At 51.1% G+C, this 24686-nt stretch overlaps 1 protein-coding gene across 1 annotated transcript; it reads right to left on the bottom strand.

Annotated features, from left to right (window-relative positions):
* ovol1a (ovo-like zinc finger 1a) lies at positions 1-14281 on the bottom strand. Its single transcript, XM_065025217.1, has 5 exons — positions 14026-14281; positions 5677-5924; positions 5387-5545; positions 2323-2467; positions 1-323 (listed from the first exon to the last, which is right to left on the bottom strand). The coding sequence occupies exons 1-5, from the start codon at positions 14123-14125 to the stop codon at positions 1-3; spliced, it is 975 nt and encodes a 324-aa protein (XP_064881289.1). The 5' UTR covers positions 14126-14281.
* Positions 14282-24686: the final 10405 nt, after the last annotated feature.

Below are 24686 nucleotides of genomic sequence, written 5' to 3' on the forward strand. Positions count from 1 at the left end.
CTACTGCCCCCCTGATCCTGTAGTATCATCACTATATTGACTGTTCGAAAGCGGCGACCCAGGCATCGACTCCTCACCCCCCTCCCCTCTCCCACCCTTCGCCCTCAGGAAGACGGAGTTGGGGTGGAGGGCGTGGTAATGTTTGAGCAGTGCATCCTGGGAAGGGGCGGTGTGGCCACACTCCTCACAGACGTAGAGTTTGTTGCGTCTCTCCTTATAGGCGTACTGCAGGGTCACACCGTGGATCTTCTTCATGTGAGACTCTAGAGAGCAGCGCTGGGTGAAGGCCTTGTCACACAGAGAGCACTTGTAGGGACGCACTCCTAGAGGGAGAGAGGGACTGGATTAGAGATGGAGAGAGAGAGAAGGACTGGATTAGAGATGGAGAGAGAGAAGGACTGGATTAGAGATGGAGGGATGGAGGGTTTAGAGATGGAGGGAGAGAAGGACTGGATTAGAGATGGAGGGAGAGAAGGACTGGATTAGAGATGGAGGGAGAGAAGGACTGGATTAGAGATGGAGGGAGAGAAGGACTGGATTAGAGATGGAGGGAGAGAAGGACTGGATTAGAGATGGAGAGAGAGGGACTGGATTAGAGATGGAGGGAGAGAAGGATTAGAGATGGAGGGAGAGAAGGATTAGAGATGGAGGGAGAGAGGGTTTAGAGATGGAGGGAGAGAGGGTTTAGAGATGGAGGGAGAGAGGGTCTAGTGAGGGGTGGGCTGAGGGGTCTAGTGAGGGGTGGGCTGAGGGGTCTAGTGAGGGGTGGGCTGAGGGGTGGGCTGAAGGGTATAGTGAGGGTTCTAGTGAGGGGTGGGCTGAGGGGTTTAGTGAGGGGTGGGCTGAGGGGTGGGCTGAAGGGTATAGTGAGGGTTCTAGTGAGGGGTGGGCTGAGGGGTGGGCTGAAGGGTATAGTGAGGGTTCTAGTGAGGGGTGGGCTGAGGGGTGGGCTGAAGGGTATAGTGAGGGTTCTAGTGAGGGGTGGGCTGAGGGGTCTAGTGAGGGTGGGCTGAGGGGTGGGCTGAAGGGTATAGTGAGGGTTCTAGTGAGGGGTGGGCTGAGGGGTCTAGTGAGGGGTGGGCTGAGGGGTGGGCTGAAGGGTATAGTGAGGGTTCTAGTGAGGGGTGGGCTGAGGGGTGGGCTGAAGGGTATAGTGAGGGTTCTAGTGAGGGGTGGGCTGAGGGGTCTAGTGAGGGGTGGGCTGAGGGGTGGGCTGAAGGGTATAGTGAGGGTTCTAGTGAGGGGTGGGCTGAGGGGTTTAGTGAGGGGTGGGCTGAGGGGTTTAGTGAGGGGTGTGCTGAGGGGTTTAGTGAGGGGTGGGCTGAGGGTCTAGTGAGGGGTATAGTGAGGGGTGGGCTGAGGGGTGGGCTGAGTGGTCTAGTGAGGGGTGGGCTGAGGGGTTTAGTGAGGGGTGGGCTGAGGGGTCTAGTGAGGGGTGGGCTGAGGGGTCTAGTGAGGGGTGGGCTGAGGGGTCTAGTGAGGGGTGGGCTGAGGGGTCTAGTGAGGGTGGGCTGAGGGGTGTAGTGAGGGGTGGGCTGAGGGGTCTAGTGAGGGGTGGGCTGAGGGGTCTAGTGAGGGGTGGGCTGAGGGGTCTAGTGAGGGGTGGGCTGAGGGGTCTAGTGAGGGGTGGGCTGAGGGGTTTAGTGAGAGGTGGGTTGAGGGGTCTAGTGAGGGGTGGGCTGAGGGGTTAGTCAGGGGTGTAGTGAGGGGTGGGCTGAGGGGTCTAGTGAGGGGTGGGCTGAGGGGTCTAGTGAGGGGTGGGCTGAGGGGTTTAGTGAGGGGTGGGCTGAGGGGTCTAGTGAGGGGTGGGCTGAGGGGTCTAGTGAGGGGTGGGCTGAGGGGTTTAGTGAGGGGTGGGCTGAGGGGTTTAGTGAGGGGTGGGATGAGGGGTCTAGTGAGGGGTGGGCTGAGGGGTTTAGTGAGGGGTGGGATAGTTAATGGTTAGTGTGGTGTACCCGCGAGTCTGTTTTTCTGTATCTCTCTGTCCGTGTGCCTGTGTGTGTGTGTGTGTGTGTGTGCGCATGTGCATGTGTTCTACCTGTGTGTGTGTCCTCCCTGTGTGTGTTCTTCCTGTGCGTGTATGTGTGTCCTACCTGTGTGTGTGTGTGTGTGTGTGTCCTACCTGTGTGTGTGTGTGTGTGTCCTACATGTGTGTGTGTGTGTGTGTGTGTCCTACCTGTGTGTGTGTGTGTGCCCTACCTGTGTGTGTGTGTGTGTGTGTGTGCCCTACCTGTGTGTGTGTGTGTGTGTCCTACCTGTGTGTGTGTGTGTGTCTCCTACCTGTGTGTGTGTGTGTGTCTCCTACCTGTGTGTGTGTCCTACCTGTGTGTGTTCTGACGTGTCTCTTCAGGTCGAAGGTGTCGTTGAATCCTTTACCACAGTGGTTACACAGGTGTCTCTTAGTATCACTGTGACACTTCAGGTGTCGGTTCAACATCCTCTGATACTGGAACACCTTCTGACACACCTGATGGGTTACACAGGAACAGAGAGAGAGAGGGGTTAGGGAGGGAGAGGGGGATTAGACATGGAGGTAGAGGGGGGGATTAGACATGGAGGGAGAGGGGGATTAGACATGGAGGGAGAGGGGGGGATTAGACATGGAGGGAGAGGGGGATTAGACATGGAGGGAGAGGGGGGGATTAGACATGGAGGGAGAGGGGGGATTAGACATGGAGGGAGAGGGGGATTAGCCATGGAGGAGAGAGGGGGGATTAGACATGGAGGGAGATGGGGGGATTAGACATGGAGGGAGAGGGGGATTAGACATGGAGGGATTAGACATGGAGGGAGAGGGGGATTAGACATGGAGGGAGAGGAGGGGTGGATTAGACATGGAGGGAGAGGGGGGTGGATTAGACATGGAGGGAGAGGGGGTGGATTAGACATGGAGGGAGAGGGGGTGGATTAGACATGGATGGAGAGGGGGGATTAGACATGGATGGAGAGGGGGGTGGATTAGACATGGAGGGAGAGGATTAGACATGGAGGGAGAGGGGGGGATTAGACATGGAGGGAGAGGGGGGGATTAGACATGGAGGGAGAGGGGGATTAGACATGGAGGGAGAGGGGGTGGATTAGACATGGAGGGAGAGGAGAGAGGGGTGGATTAGACATGGAGGGAGAGGAGAGAGGGGTGGATTAGACATGGAGGGAGAGGAGAGAGGGGTGGATTAGACATGGAGGGAGAGGAGAGAGGGGTGGATTAGACATGGAGGGAGAGGAGAGAGGGGTGGATTAGACATGGAGGGAGAGGAGAGAGGGGGGATTAGACATGGAGGGAGAGGGGGGAATTAGACATGGAGGGAGAGGGGGAATTAGACATGGAGGGAGAGGGGGGATTAGACATGGAGGGAGAGGGGGATTAGACATGGAGGGAGAGGGGGGATTAGACATGGAGGGAGAGGAGAGAGGGGTGGATTAGACATGGAGGGAGAGGAGAGAGGGGTGGATTAGACATGGAGGGAGAGGAGAGAGGGGTGGATTAGACATGGAGGGAGAGAGGGGGATTAGACATGGAGGGAGAGGGGGGATTAGACATGGAGGGAGAGGGGGATTAGACATGGAGGGAGAGGGGGATTAGACATGGAGGGAGAGGGGGGATTAGACATGGAGGGAGAGGGGGATTAGACATGGAGGGAGAGGGGGGGATTAGACATGGAGGGAGAGGGGGGATTAGACATGGAGGGAGAGGGGGAATTAGACATGGAGGGAGAGGGGGAATTAGACATGGAGGGAGAGGGGGATTAGACATGGAGGGAGAGGGGGATTAGACATGGAGGGAGAGGATTAGACATGGAGGGAGAGGGAGAGGATTAGACATGGAGGGAGAGGGGGATTAGACATGGAGGGAGAGGGGGATTAGACATGGAGGGAGAGGGGGGGATTAGACATGGAGGGAGAGGGGGATTAGACATGGAGGGAGAGGGGGATTAGACATGGAGGGAGAGAGGGGATTAGACATGGAGGGAGAGGGGGATTAGACATGGAGGGAGAGGGGGATTAGACATGGAGGGAGAGGGGGATTAGACATGGAGGGAGAGGGGGATTAGACATGGAGGGAGAGGAGGGAGAGGGGAGAGGGGGATTAGACATGGAGGGAGAGGGGGATTAGACATGGAGGGAGAGGAGAGAGAGGGGAGAGGGGGATTAGACATGGAGGGAGAGGGGGATTAGATACAGAGGGAGGGGGGGATTAGACATGGAGGGAGAGGGGGATTAGACATGGAGGGAGAGGGAGGGGATTAGACATGGAGGGAGAGGGAGGGGATTAGACATGGAGGGAGAGGGGGTGGATTAGACATGGAGGGAGAGGGGGTGGATTAGACATGGAGGGAGAGGGGGTGGATTAGACATGGAGGGAGAGGGGAGAGGGGGATTAGACATGGAGGGAGAGGGGGATTAGACATGGAGGGAGATGGGGGGATTAGACATGGAGGGAGGGGGGGGGATCAGACATGGAGGGAAAGGAGGGAGAGGGGAGAGGGGGATTAGACATGGAGGGAGAGGGGGGTTAGACATGGAGGGAGAGGGGGGGATTAGACATGGAGGGAGAGAGGGGGATTAGACATGGAGGGAGAGGGGGATTAGACATGGAGGGAGATTAGACATGGAGGGAGAGGAGGAGATTAGACATGGAGGAGAGAGGGGGGATTAGACATGGAGGGATGGGGGGATTAGACATGGAGGGAGAGGAGGGAGATTAGACATGGAGGGAGAGGAGGGAGATTAGACATGGAGGGAGAGGGGGAGATTAGACATGGAGGGAGATGGGGGATTAGACATGGAGGAGAGAGGGGGTTAGACATGGAGGGATGGGGGATTAGACATGGAGGGAGGGGGGGATTAGACACGGAGGGAGAGGGGGGGATTAGACACGGAGGGAGAGGGGGGATTAGACACGGAGGGAGAGAGGGGGATTAGACATGGAGGGAGAGGGGGATTAGACACGGAGGGAGAGAGGGGGATTAGACATGGAGGGAGAGGGGGGATTAGACACGGAGGGAGAGGGGGGATTAGACACGGAGGGAGAGGGGGATTAGACACGGAGGGAGAGGGGGATTAGATACGGAGGGAGAGGGGATTAGACACGGAGGGAGAGGGGCGATTAGACACGGAGGGAGGGGGATTAGACACGGAGGGAGAGGGGCGATTAGACACGGAGGGAGAGGGGGATTAGACATGGAGGGAGAGGAGGGAGAGGGGGAGATTAGACATGGAGGGAGAGGGGAGATTAGACATGGAGGGAGAGGGGGGATTAGACATGGAGGGAGAGGGGGAGATTAGACATGGAGGGAGAGGGGGGGATTAGACATGGAGGGAGAGGGGGGGATTAGATACGGAGGGAGGGATGGGGGATGGTGAGAGAGGAGGTTATTTGACATACCTGGCACACGAACGACGCCTGAGCACCTGTCCCTGACTTCGTTACTGTGGAGACCGGGGCAGTAGCGGACGTCGTCAAGGCAACAGGTGTGGTGGTGATTTCGGGGACGGAAGGCTGGGGGCGTATTGGAATCTCACTGGGTAGCTCACCTGTAGTCACCTATAGAAGAGAGAGGAAAAGACAGACAGGATATAAAAACGAGTTAAGAGATGATTGGGGGTTTTATATTCCCAGAACAACAACAACAACAAAAAAAAGACTACATTCCCCATGATGCCTCAGTCACTCACCTTGATTTTGGAGCGGACGTAGGTGCTGCTCTGTGCCCTCCTCTTGACCTCTAACCCCCGACCCGGGCTTTGTGGTCGACCCAGCAACGTGCACGAGGGCAGCTCCGCTCTCGGGGCCATCACGCTGTGCACGTCACGCAGGAGTGAATCCGTGCGTTTGGTGAACTCGTAGCGTGTCGTCGTGGAGAGGCAGAGAGCGGTCTCTGCTGGGCTGGCTTCAGTCTCCTCCAATAAGGGGAATGCAGACACTGGAACAAGAGAAGAGGAGAAAAGATACATTACATATGGAATATATAACCTACAATATGGTCACACACACACCACACACACGGGGGGGGGGGGAGCTTGTGTGTGTGTGTGTGTGTGTGTGTTTAAAGGCATTGTCTTGTGCCTCGCACACACACACGGGGGGGGGGCTTGTGTGTGTGTGTGTGTGTGTGTGTGTTTAAAGGCATTGTCTTGTGCCTCACACACACTATAGTTACCGTTGGACCAGTCTGACCAGCCAGTCCAGAGACACAGGTTCCTGCTGTAAGCTCCTCAAACACACACACCCCTTCCTGGGCAGTACAGACACAAACACACACACCTCCAGGCAGTACACACACCCCTCCAGGCAGTACACACACACCTCCAGGCAGTACACACACACACCTCCAGGCAGTACAGACACCCCTCCAGGCAGTACACACACACACACCTCCAGGCAGTACAGACACACCTCCACAGGCAGTACACACACAAACACACTCACCTCCAGGCAGTACACACACACACACACACACACCTCCAGGCAGTACACACACACACACACCTCCAGGCAGTACAGACACCCCTCCAGGCAGTACAGACACCCCTCCAGGCAGTACACACACACACACCTCCAGGCAGTACACACACACACACCTCCAGGCAGTACACACACACACACACACACCTCCAGGCAGTACACACACACACACACCTCCAGGCAGTACAGACACACACCTCCAGGCAGTACACACACCCCTCCAGGCAGTACACACACCCCTCCAGGCAGTACACACACACACACACACACCTCCAGGCAGTACAGACACCCCTCCAGGCAGTACACACACACACACACACCTCCAGGCAGTACACACACACACACACCTCCAGGCAGTACAGACACCCCTCCAGGCAGTACACACACACACACCTCCAGGCAGTACAGACACACCTCCACAGGCAGTACACACACACCTCCAGGCAGTACACACACACACACACACACACCTCCAGGCAGTACACACACACACACACACCTCCAGGCAGTACACACACACACACACACCTCCAGGCAGTACACACACACACACACACCTCCAGGCAGTACACACACACACACACCTCCAGGCAGTACAGACACCCCTCCAGGCAGTACACACACACACACCTCCAGGCAGTACAGACACACCTCCACAGGCAGTACACACACACCTCCAGGCAGTACACACACACACACACACACACCTCCAGGCAGTACACACACACACACACACCTCCAGGCAGTACACACACACACACACACCTCCAGGCAGTACACACACACACACACCTCCAGGCAGTACAGACACCCCTCCAGGCAGTACACACACACCTCCAGGCAGTACACACACACCTCCAGGCAGTACACACACACCTCCAGGCAGTACAGACACACCTCCAGGCAGTGCAGACACCCATCCAGGCAGTACAGACACCCCTCCAGGCAGTACAGACACCCCTCCAGGCAGTACAGACACACCTCCAGGCAGTACAGACACACCTCCAGGCAGTACAGACACACCTCCAGGCAGTACACACACACACCTCCAGGCATACAGACACCTCCAGGCATACAGACACCTCCAGGCAGTACAGACACCCCTCCAGGCAGACACCCCTCCAGGCAGTACAGACACCCCTCCAGGCAGTACAGACACCCCTCCAGGCAGTACAGACACCCCCTCCAGGCAGTACAGACACACCTCCAGGCAGTACAGACACACCTCCAGGCAGTACAGACACACCTCCAGGCAGTACAGACACACCTCCAGGCAGTACAGACACACCTCCAGGCAATACAGACACCCCTCTAGGCAGTACACACACACCTCCAGGCAGTACACACACACCTCCAGGCAGGACAGCCACACCTCCAGGCAGTACAGCCACACCTCCAGGCAGTACAGACACACCTCCAGGCAGTACAGACACACCTCCAGGCAGTACACACACACACCTCCAGGCAGTACACACACACACACACCTCCAGGCAGTACACACACACACACACCTCCAGGCAGTACACACACACACACACACCTCCAGGCAGTACACACACACACCTCCAGGCAGTACACACACACACACCTCCAGGCAGTACACACACACACCTCCAGGCAGTACACACACACACCTCCAGGCAGTACGGCAGTACACACACACACCTCCAGGCAGTACACACACGCCTCCAGGCAGTACAGACACCTCCAGGCAGTACACACACACACCTCCAGGCAGTACACACACGCCTCCAGGCAGTACAGACACCCCTCCAGGCAGTAAGTGTAGAGACGTATGTGTGTGTGTTCTAGAAATGTCAGTTGATCACACAATTGAATCTGTTGATTCTATAACAGGACAGGAGCCAATCGGATAACTTGCAAATCAAAGCATTTGCGTGAGGTCCCGTTGTTTTGTGTGGGTCATAATCAGGGGTGTCAAACTAAAACCCTGAGGGGCTTTTTGTTTTTAAAGAAAGTAAAATATGCATCTCTGCTAAAATCTGGGTAAAAGATTTAAAGGAATGTGAGTCTTATTCAGTACATATAGTTGTTGGCTGCTTTTCTAAAGTCTAATAACCTTGCCAGCTAAGATAGTTAGACAAGATAGCAATTCAAACTTGATTTATAGCTTGAAATGGCTTCCTGGTGGTCAATTGAATATACAAACATACGGTACCATTTGTTCCACATTTTGTTACGTTACAGCCTTATTCTAAAGTGGATTAAATAGTTATTTTTCCCCTCAATCTTCAAACAATGCCCCATGACATCACAATGCCCCATAATGACATCACAATGCCCCATAATGACAAAGCAGAAAGAGGTTTTTAGGCATTTTTGAAAATGTATTTAAAATTTTAAAAAATGAAATATCACATACATAAGTATTCAGACCCTTTACTCAGTACTTCGTTGAAGCACCTTTGGCAGTGATTACAGCCTTGAGTCTTCCTGGGTATGACGCTACAAGCTTGGCACACCTTTATTTGGGGAGTTTCTCTCATTCTTCTCTGCAGATCTTCTCAAGCTCTGTCAGGTTGGATAGGGAGCGTCGCTGCACAGCTATTTTCAGGTCTCTCCAGAGATGTTCGATCGGGTTCAAGTCTGGGCTCTGGCTGGGCCACTCAAGGACATTCAGAGACTTGTCCCGAAGCAACTCCTGCGTTGTCTTGGCTGTGTGCTTAGGGTTGTTGTCCTGTTGCAAGGTGAACCGTCGCCACCAGTCTGAGATCCTGAGCACTCTGGAGCAGGTTTTCATCAAGGATCCCTCTGTACTTTGCTCCGTTCATCTTTCCCCTCGATCCTGACTAGTCTCCCAGTCCCTGCCGCTGAAAAACACAGCATCCTTAGCTGGGCGGGACGTTTGGGAAATTTGGGGCAAAATTAGAGTATACCCACTTCTCCAGGTGGAACAACACCACTACTCCAGGTGGAACAACACCACTTCTCCAGGTGGAACAACACCACTACTCCAGGTGGGGTGGAACAACACCACTTCTCCAGGTGGAACAACACCACTTCTCCAGGTGGAACAACACCACTTCTCCAGGTGGAACAACACCACTTCTCCAGGTGGAACAACACCACTTCTCCAGGTGGAACAACACCACTTCTCCAGGTGGAACAACACCACTTCTCCAGGTGGAACAACACCACTACTCCAGGTGGAACAACACCACTACTCCAGGTGCTTGCTCCCCCTATAGACACCAATGGATTACTTCGCTCATTGAATTCCTTTGAAAACAGGAAAAAAATATAAAAACATTTTTTTTAAAGAGTCTCCGCTCTACTGATGGTTCCGTGCACCTCGGAAGGAACCATTTACGAGGGAGAATGGGGGGGGTAACTCTTTGCCTGGTCCAGTCTGTGTGCTCCCTCAAAATACAGCTGACAGATATTGTTTATAAATAATTATGATAAAACATGGGCTTTAAAATGAAGTTTAGTAATTAATATATATATATATATATATATATATATAACAGTTTAATCTGAGGGAGCAGGTTCCACCTATTCCCAGTGTCATATTGGGACAGAATGAAGTTGGTTTTAATTTAACAGTTTAATTGCTCAACTGAAGTCATATTTATTTCACTTCAAACAATATAACACACACACACACACACACACACACGTTAGTGAATTGTTAACGAGCTGTTTGCTCACCCCTCCCTTCCCTCACTCCAGCGTCAACCTCCAGGCAAACAATGACTATCCACATAACCAGATATTATAACACGGATATTTGAAACCTTGGTTCAGTCTCATCTTTGAAAAGCTAAGTCATGTTATCAAACAGTCTGAAACGAACCAGCCTGTTCTCATAGACTAGACCAGGGGTGGGTATCCCTGAAAAGCTAAGTCATGTTATCAACAGCCTGTTCTCATAGACTAGACCAGGGGTGGGTATCCCTGAAAAGCTAAGTCATGTTATCAACCAGTCTGTTCTCATAGACTAGACCAGGGGTGGGTATCCCTGAAAAGCTAAGTCATGTTATCAACCAGCCTGTTCTCATAGACTAGACCAGGGGTGGGTATCCCTGAAAAGCTAAGTCATGTTATCAACCAGCCTGTTCTCATAGACTAGACCAGGGGTGGGTATCCCTGTTTCTGGAGTGGTGTTATCAACCAGACTGTTCTCATAGACTAGACCAGGGGTGGGTATCCCTGAAAAGCTAAGTCATGTTATCAACCAGTCTGTTCTCATAGACTAGACCAGGGGTGGGTATCCCTGTTTCTGGAGTGGTGTTATCAACCAGCCTGTTCTTATAGACTAGACCAGGGGTGGGTATCCCTGAAAAGCTAAGTCATGTTATCAACCAGTCTGTTCTCATAGACTAGACCAGGGGTGGGTATCCCTGAAAAGCTAAGTCATGTTATCAACAGCCTGTTCTTATAGACTAGACCAGGGGTGGGTATCCCTGAAAAGCTAAGTCATGTTATCAACAGCCTGTTCTCAGACTAGACCAGGGGTGGGTATCCCTGAAAAGCTAAGTCATGTTATCAACAGCCTGTTCTTATAGACTAGACCAGGGGTGGGTAACCCTGTTTCTGGAGTGGGGTCAGTGCTTTGAATGTAGGCAGTCACTGAACAAATCAATTAGTTTAATTGGTCAGGTGTGGAACAAAAACCTGCACTACCTGCGGCCCTCCAGGAACAGGTGTGGAACAAAAACCTGCACTACCTGCGGCCCTCCAGGAACAGGGTTGCACACCCCTGGACGAGACGTAATAAAGTCAACGTAAATCCTGGACACTCAAATTAGTATAATATTTAACGTCTGGTATGGCTACAGAAGACAAAAAGGTTACTTAAGGCAAAACTAAAGTAGGCTGGTTTATAACCCAAAGGCGGTGTTTTCAAATCTCATCACGGACAACTTTTCTACTACTTACAACTTTTTAGTTAGTTTGCAACTATTTAGCATGTTAGCTAACCCTTCCTCTAACCCTAATCCTTTAATCTAACCTAACCCATAGCCCCTAACCTTAACCCCAAACTATAACTCCTAGCCTAGCCAAAGTTAGCCACCTAGCCAAAGTTATCACCTAGCCAAAGTTAGCCACCTAGCCAAAGTTAGCCACAACAAATTGGAATTTGTAACATATCATACATTTTGCAAATTTGTAACATAATGTACGTATTGCACATCAAATAGATGATAGACATCGACAATTTAATACATGCCATACAGAAAAATATCATACTAATTGGAGTGTTCCAAATTTAAGTGTACTATGTTACGTCTATCCCTGAGCACAGGCTGAACTAACGGTTTAATGAAAAGTGTCAAACACAGAGGAGGATGAAGTCAAAGACAATGTAAAGGGTGATATTCAAACAAATCGGCATAGGTGCTATCTTAACCTCCCACGGAGAGAGAGTCAACAGACGAACAGTGGTTTGGTGTGTTTGCTAAGGGTGTGTGACTTGTGTGTTGGGAGACGAGGGTACTAGCCCTAGTCCGCTATTTCACCCATCATTTACCATCCTCCTAAACATTACCCAGACGGCGGGGAATGCTTCTTCCCAAATGTGCACAGGTACTGTTAGCATCGTTTTTTGTCTCTCTTCTCAACATAGACGAAAATATCTCCTGTGCCATTTTATTTATTTATTTATTAGTTGAAGCTACAAAAATAATAAAATAGCTACTAATCACATGCGTTTCAATGTCCAATTATCTTGCTCAGAATGATGGTGAGAAATGTGTAAAGCTAACCTGATGCTAAACGCATAATGTGATAAACGCCATGGAAGCATTGCTAGTTAGGGACAAGGATCCCCGCCGTAGTTGGCGTGAAACACAGGGCAGGTAACTTCACACATCCGGGTAATAACTAGGTTATGGGATGCTGCTGATAGCGTTGTCACCATGACGACTGCTGGTGATTTTTGCTCTTCAGGCAAATAACCTAAACGTTCGCATCTTTGGAGTTTGAAATAGTATTGGTTTTCAATCGTTTTCATTAAAAACATTAAAAACTTAGACAATTTGTTGATAACAATCAAATAAACACACAACAACAACAACAACAAAAATAGATCTTACAAAGCCTCTACCCCATAACCATACTGTTCGTTACCCCATAACCATACTGTTCGTTACCCCATAACCATACTGTTCGTTACCCCATAACCATACTGTTCGTTACCCCATAACCATACTGTTCGTTACCCCATAACCATACTGTTCGTTACCCCATAACCATACTGTTCGTTACCCCATAACCATACTGTTCGTTACCCCATAACCATACTGTTCGTTACCCCATAACCATACTGTTCGTTACCCCATAACCATACTGTTCGTTACCCCATAACCATACTGTTTGTTACCCCATAACCATACTGTTTGTTACCCCATAACCATACTGAGAGGTTTGGTTTGTTTCTTACTTAAAGCGTTTTTAATGTATTAGTTCAGGAAGTGAAATCTCCTGCTGGGTGCTAATCTAACGATCGTTTTCAGTACCAGAGACTTTTACAGGATCTAAAAGGTAATGATTCAAAGTTAGCTGTGGTGGGGGAAGGAGGTCTTAGGTGAACGTGTTCACATTTGAGTCATATAGTAGGCGCTCGACTTACAGGAGCCATTTGTGGTTTGGTGCCTTGCTCAAAGGGCACGTCGATAGACTTTTCATCCAGTCGTCTCGAACCAGCAACCTTTCAGTTACTGCACCAACGCTATTAACCGCTAGGCTTCCTGCCCGCTATCGGTTATCGGATACCACAGCCCATAACAAATAACAAAAAGCCCACCGGTACTGTGACGCAAGAGAGACATATCTAGTCTAGTTAAAGAGGTGAAACGTCCCTCCGTGTAAAACACCGGTCACGTTAAGTATTAGGCTACTGTGTGGATTATGGCTAAACATATATATATTTATATACATATATATTAGTCTGCATGTCAAGCAGTGAAAGGCATATCTGTTCTACACAGTAGGGTTTACATCTAAAATCTATTGCAAACCAATATGCTATTTTTTTGCCTATAAGGCCAACCAATGCAGTCTATACCGCGGCGCTTCGTGAAACAAGTGTGTCTTGGTTTACAAGAGACATGACAGGCCGTATGGGTGAGGTAGATTGGGACAGTGCTGCAACCGGTTTTAACCCCCCTCTCTCTCTCCTACAAGGAAACTACTCGGGTCTGGAGATCGGACGGTGGGAGTTGTAACGGGTGTCCGTCCTGGTTATGTTGTGGGTCACAGGGGAACAATGCCACCCGCTCCAATGCAGTGTCTTTACCTCTAGACCAATAAAACCCACAAACATGGTATTGGAAGTCCTATGATCTATCCTGGAATATGTCCTGCAACGACAGTGTAAAAATGATGCCAAAACGTTCCACCCCGATACTGTTGTAATGTAGCCTACATACACTTTTGGATTCTGGTTGAGTTTTTGTTAAACCGTTATAGTTCAAGCCTAACAATTTATCAATCGTGTCATTGAACACTGATTTCCCGTTATTCGGTGCCGCTGTGTGCTGCTGCTCGTGTTCCACCGAAACAAAATGGTTTATTAACGGAACACAACCCTCACCTGGGATATAGACGTACCCGCGCTCGTGGTCTGGCAGCTCGCTCCAGTTCCGCTTACCGGGAGAGTATCTCGCCTTCTTTACAAGGAAGGCTCGCGGCATGGTCGGTTTTTACGGTTAATCTGTCGCCTTCGTCTAATCAATAAACTCTAGGTAAACTCGTGAGGAAAAAAAACTTCCCTCTGGAAAAAAATAAAATAAACCGTGGGGATTGTTCCCCTCCCTCCTTCTCCACCTTAACAACAAACTTTGTAGCTCTGTAGTCTTCTACCTATCCCGTTTTCTTTCTCTTTTTCTCCGTTGTTTTTCTCCAAGCCCACACTCCACGAAAACAGCCCCGGTAGCGTCTCTGCAGGTGAGTTCGCTTGTTCAGGTGTGCCCGTACCTTCAGGCGACGTTCTATCCTTGGAGTTTGTCAGGTAGACCGCTGATAAGTATTCCGATTCACAGCCACCCAACACAACACGGTGAATTCAGAGGTTGGTCAGAGGCAACACAGGTAGACTAGTCCTTTCTTTCCTTTATTCAGGAAGCACAGGTAGCAGCGCGCATGCGCCTCAGAAATAACGGTGACAAACTAGATCTGGGCCAGGCTAGTACCTGTTCGACCGGTTTCTTCTTCTTTCTTTTTTACACACTCCCTCTCGCTTTCTCCATTCCGCTTCGAGGTGGGAACGAGAAGAAGGGTAAGACAATATATTAGAAAGGGGAGGGGTAATATTAGTGTATGGCGGAGAATGACAGCGGAGTACGTATAGAGGATAAATAAATAGTTGATGAGTGGGAAAAGGGGGAAGAGCTTCGCCACAGTGGCGCACGAGGAACAGGTATGGGAGGCGCTATTCACCTTTCTTTTATTCTCCTGTGTTTGTGTTTGTTCTGGTGAGGGGTGGGGGAGGTGTATTCAGACCCCTTGACTTTTTTCACATTTTGTTAAGTTACAGCCTTATTCTTTACATAAGTATTCAGACCCTTTACTCAGTACTTTGCTGAAGCACCTTTGGCAGTGATTACAGCCTCAAGTCTTCTTGGGTATGACGCTACAAGCTTGTCACGCCTGTATTTTGGGGAGTTTCTCCCATTCCTCTCTGCAGATCCTTTCAAGCTCTGTCTGGTTGGATGGGTAGCATCGCTGCACAGCTATTTTCGATTGGGTTCGAGTCCGGGCTCTGACTGGGCCACTCCAAGACATTCAGAGACATCCCCACAGCATGATGCTGTCACCACCATGCTTCACTGTAGGGATGGTGCCAGGTTTCCTCCAGACGTGACGCTTGGCATTCAGGCCAAATGGCCAGACAGGTGTGCATAATCACTTCACCCCCACCTACAGGTACAGATTACCTCAACTAGCCTGTACCCCTGCACACTGACTCGGTACTGGTGCCCCCTGTATATAACCTCCACACTGACTCTGTACCGGTGCCCCCTGTATATAACCTCCACACTGACTCGGTACCGGTGCCCCCTGTATATAACCTCCACACTGACTCGGTACCGGTGCCCCCTGTATATAACCTCCACACTGACTCGGTACCAGTGCCCCCTGTATATAACCTCCACACTGACCTGGTACCGGTGCCCCCTGTATATAACCTCCACACTGACTCGGTACCGGTGCCCCCTGTATATAACCTCCACACTGACTCGGTACCGGTGCCCCCTGTATATAACCTCCACACTGACTCGGTACCGGTGCCCCCTGTATATAACCTCCACACTGACTCGGTACCGGTGCCCCCTGTATATAACTTCCACACTGACTCGGTACCGGTGGCCCCTGTATATAACCTCCACACTGACTCGGTACCGGTGCCCCCTGTATATAACCTCCACACTGACTCGGTACCGGTGCCCCCTGTATATAACCTCCACACTGACTTGGTACCGGTGCCCCCTGTATATAACCTCCACACTGACTCGGCACCGGTGCCCCCTGTATATAACCTCCACACTGACTCGGCACCGGTGGCCCCTGTATATAACCTCCACACTGACTCGGTACCGGTGGCCCCTGTATATAACCTCCACACTGACTCGGTACCGGTGCCCCCTGTATATAACCTCCACACTGACTCGGTACCGGTGGCCCCTGTATATAGCCTCCACACTGACTCAGTACCGGTGCCCCCTGTATATAACCTCCACACTGACTCGGTGCCCCCTGTATATAACCTCCACACTGACCGGTGCCCCCTGTATATAACCTCCACACTGACTCGGCACCGGTGCCCCTGTATATAACCTCCACACTGACTCGGTACCGGTGGCCCCTGTATATAACCTCCACACTGACTCGGCACCGGTGGCCCCTGTATATAACCTCCACACTGACTCGGTACCGGTGCCCCTGTATATAACCTCCACACTGACTTGGTACCGGTGCCCCTGTATATAACCTCCACACTGACTCGGTGCGGTGCCCCCTGTATATAACCTCCACACTGACTCGGTACCGGTGGCCCCTGTATATAACCTCCACACGACTCGGTAACCTCCACCGGTGGCCCCTGTATATAACCTCCACACTGACTCGGTACCGGTGCCCCCTGTATATAACCTCCACACTGACTCGGTACCGGTGGCCCCTGTATATAACCTCCACACTGACTCGGTACCGGTGCCCCTGTATATAACCTCCACACTGACTCTGTACTGGTGCCCCCTGTATATAACCTCCACATTGACTCAGTACCGGTGCCCCCTGTATATAACCTCCACACTGACTCGGCACCGGTGCCCCTGTATATAATCTCCACACTGACTCGGTACCAGTGCCCCCTGTATATAACCTCCACACTGACTCGGTACCGGTGCCCCCTGTATATAACCTCCACACTGACTCAGTACCGGTGCCCCCTGTATATAACCTCCACACTGACTCGGCAACGGTACCCCCTGTATATAACCTCCACACTGACTCGGTACCGGTGCCCCTGTATATAACCTCCACATTGACTCAGTACCGGTGCCCCCTGTATATAACCTCCACACTGACTCGGTACCAGTGCCCCCTGTATATAACCTCCACACTGACTCGGTACCGGTGCCCCCTTTATATAACCTCCACACTGACTCGGTACCAGTGCCCCCTGTATATAACCTCCACACTGACTCGGTACCGGTGCCCCCTGTATATAACCTCCACACTGACTCAGTACCGGTGCCCCCTGTATATAACCTCCACACTGACTCAGTACCGGTGCCCCCTGTATATAACCTCCACACTGACTCGGTACCGGTGCCCCCTGTATATAACCTCCACACTGACCTGGTACCGGTGCCCCCTGTATATAGCCTCCACATTGACTCTGTACCGGTGCCCCCTGTATATAACCTCCACACTGACTCAGTACCGGTGGCCCCTGTATATAACCTCCACACTGACTCAGTACCGGTGGCCCCTGTATATAGCCTCCACATTGACTCTGTACCGTAACACCCTGTATATAGCCTCCACACTGACTCAGTACCGGTGGCCCCTGTATATAACCTCCACACTGACTCGGTACCGGTGCCCCCTGTATATAGCCTCCACACTGACTCTACCGGTGCCCCTGTATATAACCTCCACATTGACTCGGTACCGGTGCCCCCTGTATATAACCTCCACATTGACTCGGTACCGGTGCCCCCTGTATATAACCTCCACACTGACTCTGTACCAGTACCCCCTGTATATAGCCTCCACACTGACTCAGTACCGGTGCCCCCTGTATATAGCCTCCACACTGACTCAGTACCGGTGCCCCCTGTATATAACCTCCACACTGACTCGGTACCGGTGGCCCCTGTATATAACCTCCACACTGACTCGGTACCGGTGGCCCCTGTATATAACCTCCACACTGACTCGGTACCGGTGGCCCCTGTATATAACCTCCACACTGACTCGGTACCGGTGCCCCCTGTATATAACCTCCACACTGACTCTGTACCGGTGCCCCCTGTATATAACCTCCACATTGACTCAGTACCGGTGCCCCCTGTATATAACCTCCACACTGACTCGGTACCGGTGCCCCCTGTATATAACCTCCACACTGACTCGGTACCAGTGCCCCCTGTATATAACCTCCACACTGACTCGGTACCGGTGCCCCCTGTATATAACCTCCACACTGACTCAGTACCGGTGCCCCCTGTATATAACCTCCACACTGACTCGGTACCGGTACCCCCTGTATATAACCTCCACACTGACTCGGTACCGGTGCCCCCTGTATATAACCTCCACATTGACTCAGTACCGGTGCCCCCTGTATATAACCTCCACACTGACTCGGTACCAGTGCCCCCTGTATATAACCTCCACACTGACTCGGTACCGGTGCCCCCTTTATATAACCTCCACACTGACTCGGTACCAGTGCCCCCTGTATATAACCTCCACACTGACTCGGTACCGGTGCCCCCTGTATATAACCTCCACACTGACTCAGTACCGGTGCCCCCTGTATATAACCTCCACACTGACTCAGTACCGGTGCCCCCTGTATATAACCTCCACACTGACCTGGTACCGGTGCCCCCTGTATATAGCCTCCACATTGACTCTGTACCGGTGCCCCCTGTATATAACCTCCACACTGACTCAGTACCGGTGGCCCCTGTATATAACCTCCACACTGACTCAGTACCGGTGGCCCCTGTATATAGCCTCCACATTGACTCTGTACCGTAACACCCTGTATATAGCCTCCACACTGACTCAGTACCGGTGGCCCCTGTATATAACCTCCACACTGACTCGGTACCGGTGCCCCCTGTATATAGCCTCCACACTGACTCTACCGGTGCCCCTGTATATAACCTCCACATTGACTCGGTACCGGTGCCCCCTGTATATAACCTCCACATTGACTCTGTACCGTAATACCCTGTATATAACCTCCACACTGACTCAGTACCGGTGGCCCCTGTATATAGCCTCCACATTGACTCTGTACCGGTGGCCCCTGTATATAGCCTCCACATTGACTCAGTACCGGTGGCCCCTGTATATAGCCTCCACATTGACTCTGTACCGGTGGCCCCTGTATATAACCTCCACACTGACTCAGTACCGGTGGCCCCTGTATATAGCCTCCACATTGACTCGGTACCGGTGGCCCCTGTATATAACCTCCACATTGACTCTGTACCGTAATACCCTGTATATAACCTCCACACTGACTCAGTACCGGTGGCCCCTGTATATAGTCTCCACATTGACTCTGTACCGGTACCACCCCTGTATATAACCTCATTATTCTTATTGTGTTACTTTTTATTATTACTTTTTATTTTAGTCGACTTGGTAAAATATTTTCTACCTCTTGAACTGCACTGTTGGTTAAGGGCTTGTCAGTAAAGCATTTCACGGTAAAGTCTACACTTGTTGTATTCGGCACGTGACAAAGTTTGATTTGATTTGAAATAGTTCAATTTTTCCTGGTCAGAGTCCTTTAGCTGCCTTTTGTCAAACTCCAAGAGGGCTGTCATTTGCCTTTTACTGAGGAGTGGCTTCCGTCTGGCCACTCTACCATAAAGGCCATATTGGTGGAGTGCAGCAGAGAGGGTTGTCCTTCTGGAAGGTTCTCCCATCTCCACAGAGGAACTCTGGAGCTCTGTCAGAGTGACCATCGGGTTCTTGGTCACCTCCCTGACCAAGGCCCTTCTCCTCCGACTGCTCAGTGTGGCCAGCCGGCCAGCTCTAGGAAGAGTCTTGGTGGTTCCAAACTTCTTCCATTTAAGAACGATGGAGACCACTGTGTTCTTGTGGACCTTCAATGCTGCAGCAATGTTTTTGGTACCCCCCTTCCCCAGATCTGTGCCTCGACACAATCCTGTCTCGGAGCTCTACGGACAATTCCTTCAACCTCATGGATTGGTTTTTGCTCTGACATGCATTGTCAACTGTGTGATAGACAGCTGTGTGCCTTATCAAATCATGCCCAATCAGTTGAATTTACCACAGGTGGACTCCAATCAAGTTGTGGAAACATCTCAAGGATGATCAATCAATGGAAACAGGATGCAGCTGAGCTCAATTTAGAGTCTCATAGCAAAGGGTCTGAATAGCTATGTAAATGAGGTTTTTCAGTTTTTTATTTTCATAAATTTGCAAACATTTCAAAAAACTGTTTTCACTTTGTCATTATGGGGTATTGTGTGTAGATTGATGAGGAACAAAAACTAATTTACTACATTTTAGAATAAGGCTGTAACGTATGTTTTTTTTTTTAAGTCAAGGGGTCTGAATATTTTCTGAATGGACTCATGTTGTTCTTCCTTGAACAGGAAGTGGTTGTGCTTCCTTGAACAGGAAGTGGCACGGCGGTCCATCGTGGGCACATTTTGTCATTAAACTTTGTCATCAAAGTCTGGCATTCTCTGGATATATGCTGCTTTCAAGACAACTTGGAACTCGAAACAAACGATACCTTTTATGATGACGTCAGTGATCTCCAGGTCGTAGCTTCTAGAAAGAGACCCGACTTCCGGATTTACAATTCCGAGTTGGATGAAAGTTCAAAACATATTTTCCCAGTCGTAACTCATTTTCCCCGAGTTCCCAGTTGTCTTGAACTCACTAAAATCTGATTATGCCGTTCCAAGCTAACAGTTGTTTTGTGCGAGGCACAAATAATGCTTCATTGACAGCATGGCCAACGTTGAATGTTTATCATTTTAAACTAGGAAAAGAGACCCTTAATCTTAGACTTGGGACTACACAGCCACTCCACTGAATAGCAGGCTAATGATTACTTTGCAGTGCTTGCAGTTAGCCACTGATTCCTTCCAAACCACTCAATGTTGAATTTGTGATTTCCAATTTGTTGTGTAATGTTTATGTCCAATGGCCGATGAGCACTGATAAGTTTTACCTATAATTACACTCCCTCCATCTGTACCTGTTACTCCTCCTCCTCTCTCTCTCTCTCTCTCTCTCTCTCTCTCTCTCTCTCTCTCTCTCCATCTGTACCTGTTACTCTCCTCCTCCTCTCTCTCTCTCCATCTGTACCTGCTACTCTCCCCCTCCTCCTCCCTCTTTGTCCATCTGTACCTGTTACTCTCCTCCTCCTCTCTCTCCCTCCATCTGTACCTGTTACTCTCCTCCTCCTCCTCTCTCTCTCTCCCTCCATCTGTACCTGTTACTCTCCCCCTCCTCCTCCCTCTCCCTCCATCTGTACCTGTTACTCCTCCTTCTCTCTCTCTCTCTCTCTCTCTCTCTCTCTCTCTCTCTCTCTCTCTCTCTCTCTCTCTCCATCTGTACCTGTTACTCTCCTCCTCCTCTCTCTCTCTCCATCTGTACCTGCTACTCTCCCCCTCCTCCTCCCTCTTTGTCCATCTGTACCTGTTACTCTCCTCCTCCTCTCTCTCCCTCCATCTGTACCTGTTACTCTCCTCCTCCTCCTCTCTCTCTCTCCCTCCATCTGTACCTGTTACTCTCCCCCTCCTCCTCCCTCTCCCTCCATCTATACCTGTTACTCTCCCCCTCCTCCTCCCTCTCCCTCCATCTGTACCTGTTACTCTCCTCCCCCTATCTCTCTCTCCATCTGTACCTGTTACTCTCCTCCTCCTCTCTTTCTCCATCTGTACCTGTTACTCTCCTCCTCCTCTCTCTCCCTCCATCTGTACCTGTTACTCTCCTCCTCCTCCCTCTCCCTCCATCTGTACCTGTTACTCTCCTCCTCCTCCTCCCTCTTCCTCCATATGTACTTGTTACTCTCCTCCTCCTCTCTCTCCCTCCATCTGTACCTGTTACTCTCCTTCTCCTCCCTCTCCCTCCATCTGTACCTGTTACTCTCCTCCTCCTCTCTCTCTCTCCATCTGTACCTGTTACTCTCCTCCTCCTCTCTCTCTCCATCTGTACCTGTTACTCTCCTCCTCCTTCTCCTCCCTCTCCCTCCATCTGTACCTGTTACTCTCCCCCTCCTCTCCCTCCATCTGTACCTGTTACTCTCCTCCTCCTTCTCCTCCTCTCCCTCCATCTGTACCTGTTACTCTCCCCCTCCTCTGCCTCCATCTGTACCTGTTACTCTCCTCCTCCTTCTCCTCCCTCTCCCTCCATCTGTACCTGTTACTCTCCCCCTCCTCTCCCTCCATTTGTATCTGTTTTTCCTCCTGCTCCTCTCTCTCTCTCTCTTTCTCTCTCTCCATCTGTACCTGTTACTCTCCTCCTCCTCTCTCTCTCTCTCCATCTGTACCTGTTACTCCCCCCCTCCCCTCTCTATCTCTCTCTCTCCATCTGTACCTGTTACTCTCCTCCTCCTCTCTCTCTCCATCTGTACATGTTACTCCTCCTCCTCCTCTCTCTCTCTCTCTCTCTCTCTCTGTCTCTCTCTCTCTCTCCATCTGTACCTGTTACTCTCCTCCTCCTCTCTCCCTCTCCATCTGTACCTGTTACTCTCCCCCTCCTCTCTCTCTCCATCTGTATCTGTTACTCTCCTCCTCCTCCTCTCTCTCCATCTGTACCTGTTACTCTCCTCCTCCTCCTCTCTCTCTCTCTCTCCATTTGTACCTGTTACTCCTCCTCCTCCTCTCTTCCATCTGTACCTGTTACTCTCCTCCTCCTCATCTCTCTCCATCTGTACCTGTTACTCTCCTCCTCCTCCTCTCTCTCTCTCCATTTGTACCTGTTACTCCTCCTCCTCCTCTCTCTCCATCTGTACCTGTTACTCTCCTCCTCCTCCTCTCTCTCTCTCCATCTGTACCTGTTACTCTCCTCCTCCTCCTCTCTCTCTCTCCATCTGTACATGTTACTCTCCTCCTCCTCTCTCTCTCCATCTGTATCTGTTACTCTCCTCCTCCTCTCTCTCCATCTGTACCTGTTACTCTCCTCCTCCCTCTCTCTCCATTTGTACCTGTTACTCCTCCTCCTCTCTCCTCCATCTGTACCTGTTACTCTCCTCCTCCCCTCTCTCTCCATCTGTACCTGTTACTCTCTCCTCCTCCTCCCTCTCTCTCTCTCTCCATTTGTACCTGTTACTCCTCCTCCTCCTCTCTCTCCATCTGTACCTGTTACTCCTCCTCCTCCTCTCTCTCTCCATTTGTACCTGTTACTCCTCCTCCTCCTCTCCCTCCATCTGTACCTGTTACTCCTCCTCCTCCTCTCCCTCCATCTGTACCTGTTACTCCTCCTCCTCCTCTCTCTCCATTTGTACCTGTTACTCTCCTCCTCCTCTCCCTCCATCTGTACCTGTTACTATCCTCCTCCTCTCTCTCTCTCCATCTGTACCTGTTACTCCTCCTCCTCCTCTCTCTCCATCTGTACATGTTACTCCTCCCCTCCTCTCTCTCTCTCTCTCTCTCTCTCTCTGTCTCTCTCTCTCTCTCCATCTGTACCTGTTACTCTCCTCCTCCTCTCTCCCTCTCCATCTGTACCTGTTACTCTCCCCCTCCTCTCTCTCTCCATCTGTATCTGTTACTCTCCTCCTCCTCCTCTCTCTCCATCTGTACCTGTTACTCTCCTCCTCCTCCTCTCTCTCTCTCTCTCCATTTGTACCTGTTACTCCTCCTCCTCCTCTCTTCCATCTGTACCTGTTACTCTCCTCCTCCTCATCTCTCTCCATCTGTACCTGTTACTCTCCTCCTCCTCCTCTCTCTCTCTCTCCATTTGTACCTGTTACTCCTCCTCCTCCTCTCTCTCCATCTGTACCTGTTACTCTCCTCCTCCTCCTCTCTCTCTCTCCATCTGTACCTGTTACTCTCCTCCTCCTCCTCTCTCTCTCTCCATCTGTACATGTTACTCTCCTCCTCCTCTCTCTCTCCATCTGTATCTGTTACTCTCCTCCTCCTCCTCTCTCTCCATCTGTACCTGTTACTCTCCTCCTCCTCCTCTCTCTCCATTTGTACCTGTTACTCCTCCTCCTCCTCTCCTCCATCTGTACCTGTTACTCTCCTCCTCCCCCTCTCTCTCCATCTGTACCTGTTACTCTCCTCCTCCTCCTCTCTCTCTCTCTCTCCATTTGTACCTGTTACTCCTCCTCCTCCTCTCTCTCCATCTGTACCTGTTACTCCTCCTCCTCCTCTCTCTCCATCTGTACCTGTTACTCCTCCTCCTCCTCTCTCTCCTCTCCATTTGTACCTGTTACTCCTCCTCCTCCTCTCCCTCCATCTGTACCTGTTACTCCTCCTCCTCCTCTCCCTCCATCTGTACCTGTTACTCCTCCTCCTCCTCTCTCTCTCCATTTGTACCTGTTACTCTCCTCCTCCTCTCCCTCCATCTGTACCTGTTACTATCCTCCTCCTCTCTCTCTCTCCATCTGTACCTGTTACTCTCCTCCTCCTCCTCTCTCTCTCCATCTGTACCTGTTACTCTCCCCCTCCTCTCTCTCCATCTGTACCTGTTACTCTCCTCCTCCTCTCTCTCTCTCTCTCTCTCCATCTGTACCTGTTACTCCTCCTCCTCCTCTCTCTCCATCTGTACCTGTTACTCTCCCCCTCCTCTCTCTCCATCTGTACCTGTTACTCTCATCCCCCTCCTCTCCCTCCATCTGTACCTGTTACTCTCCTCCTCCTCTCTCTCTCTCTCCATCTGTACCTGTTACTCTCCTCCTCCCCTCTCTCTCTCCATCTGTACCTGTTACTCTCCCCCTCCTCTCACTCCATCTGTACCTGTTACTATCCTCCTCCTCTCTCTCTCTCCATCTGTACCTGTTACTCCTCCTCCTCCTCT

The sequence above is a fragment of the Oncorhynchus nerka genome, linkage group LG12 (genome assembly GCF_034236695.1).
Source record: "Oncorhynchus nerka isolate Pitt River linkage group LG12, Oner_Uvic_2.0, whole genome shotgun sequence".
NCBI classification, from domain to species: domain Eukaryota; kingdom Metazoa; phylum Chordata; class Actinopteri; order Salmoniformes; family Salmonidae; genus Oncorhynchus; species Oncorhynchus nerka.

What these genes read in the sequence shown, in the direction of transcription:
- ovol1a (XM_065025217.1), bottom strand. Translation starts at nt 14,125, where the DNA reads ATGCCGCGAGCCTTCCTTGTAAAGAAGGCGAGATACTCTCCCGGTAAG. An exon ending in CGGGTACGTCTATATCCCAG is followed by an intron (nt 5,925 to 14,025) that starts GTGAGGGTTGTG and finishes CTCTTGTTCCAG; the next exon opens with TGTCTGCATTCCCCTTATTG. An exon ending in ACGTCCGCTCCAAAATCAAG is followed by an intron (nt 5,546 to 5,676) that starts GTGAGTGACTGA and finishes TCTCTTCTATAG; the next exon opens with GTGACTACAGGTGAGCTACC.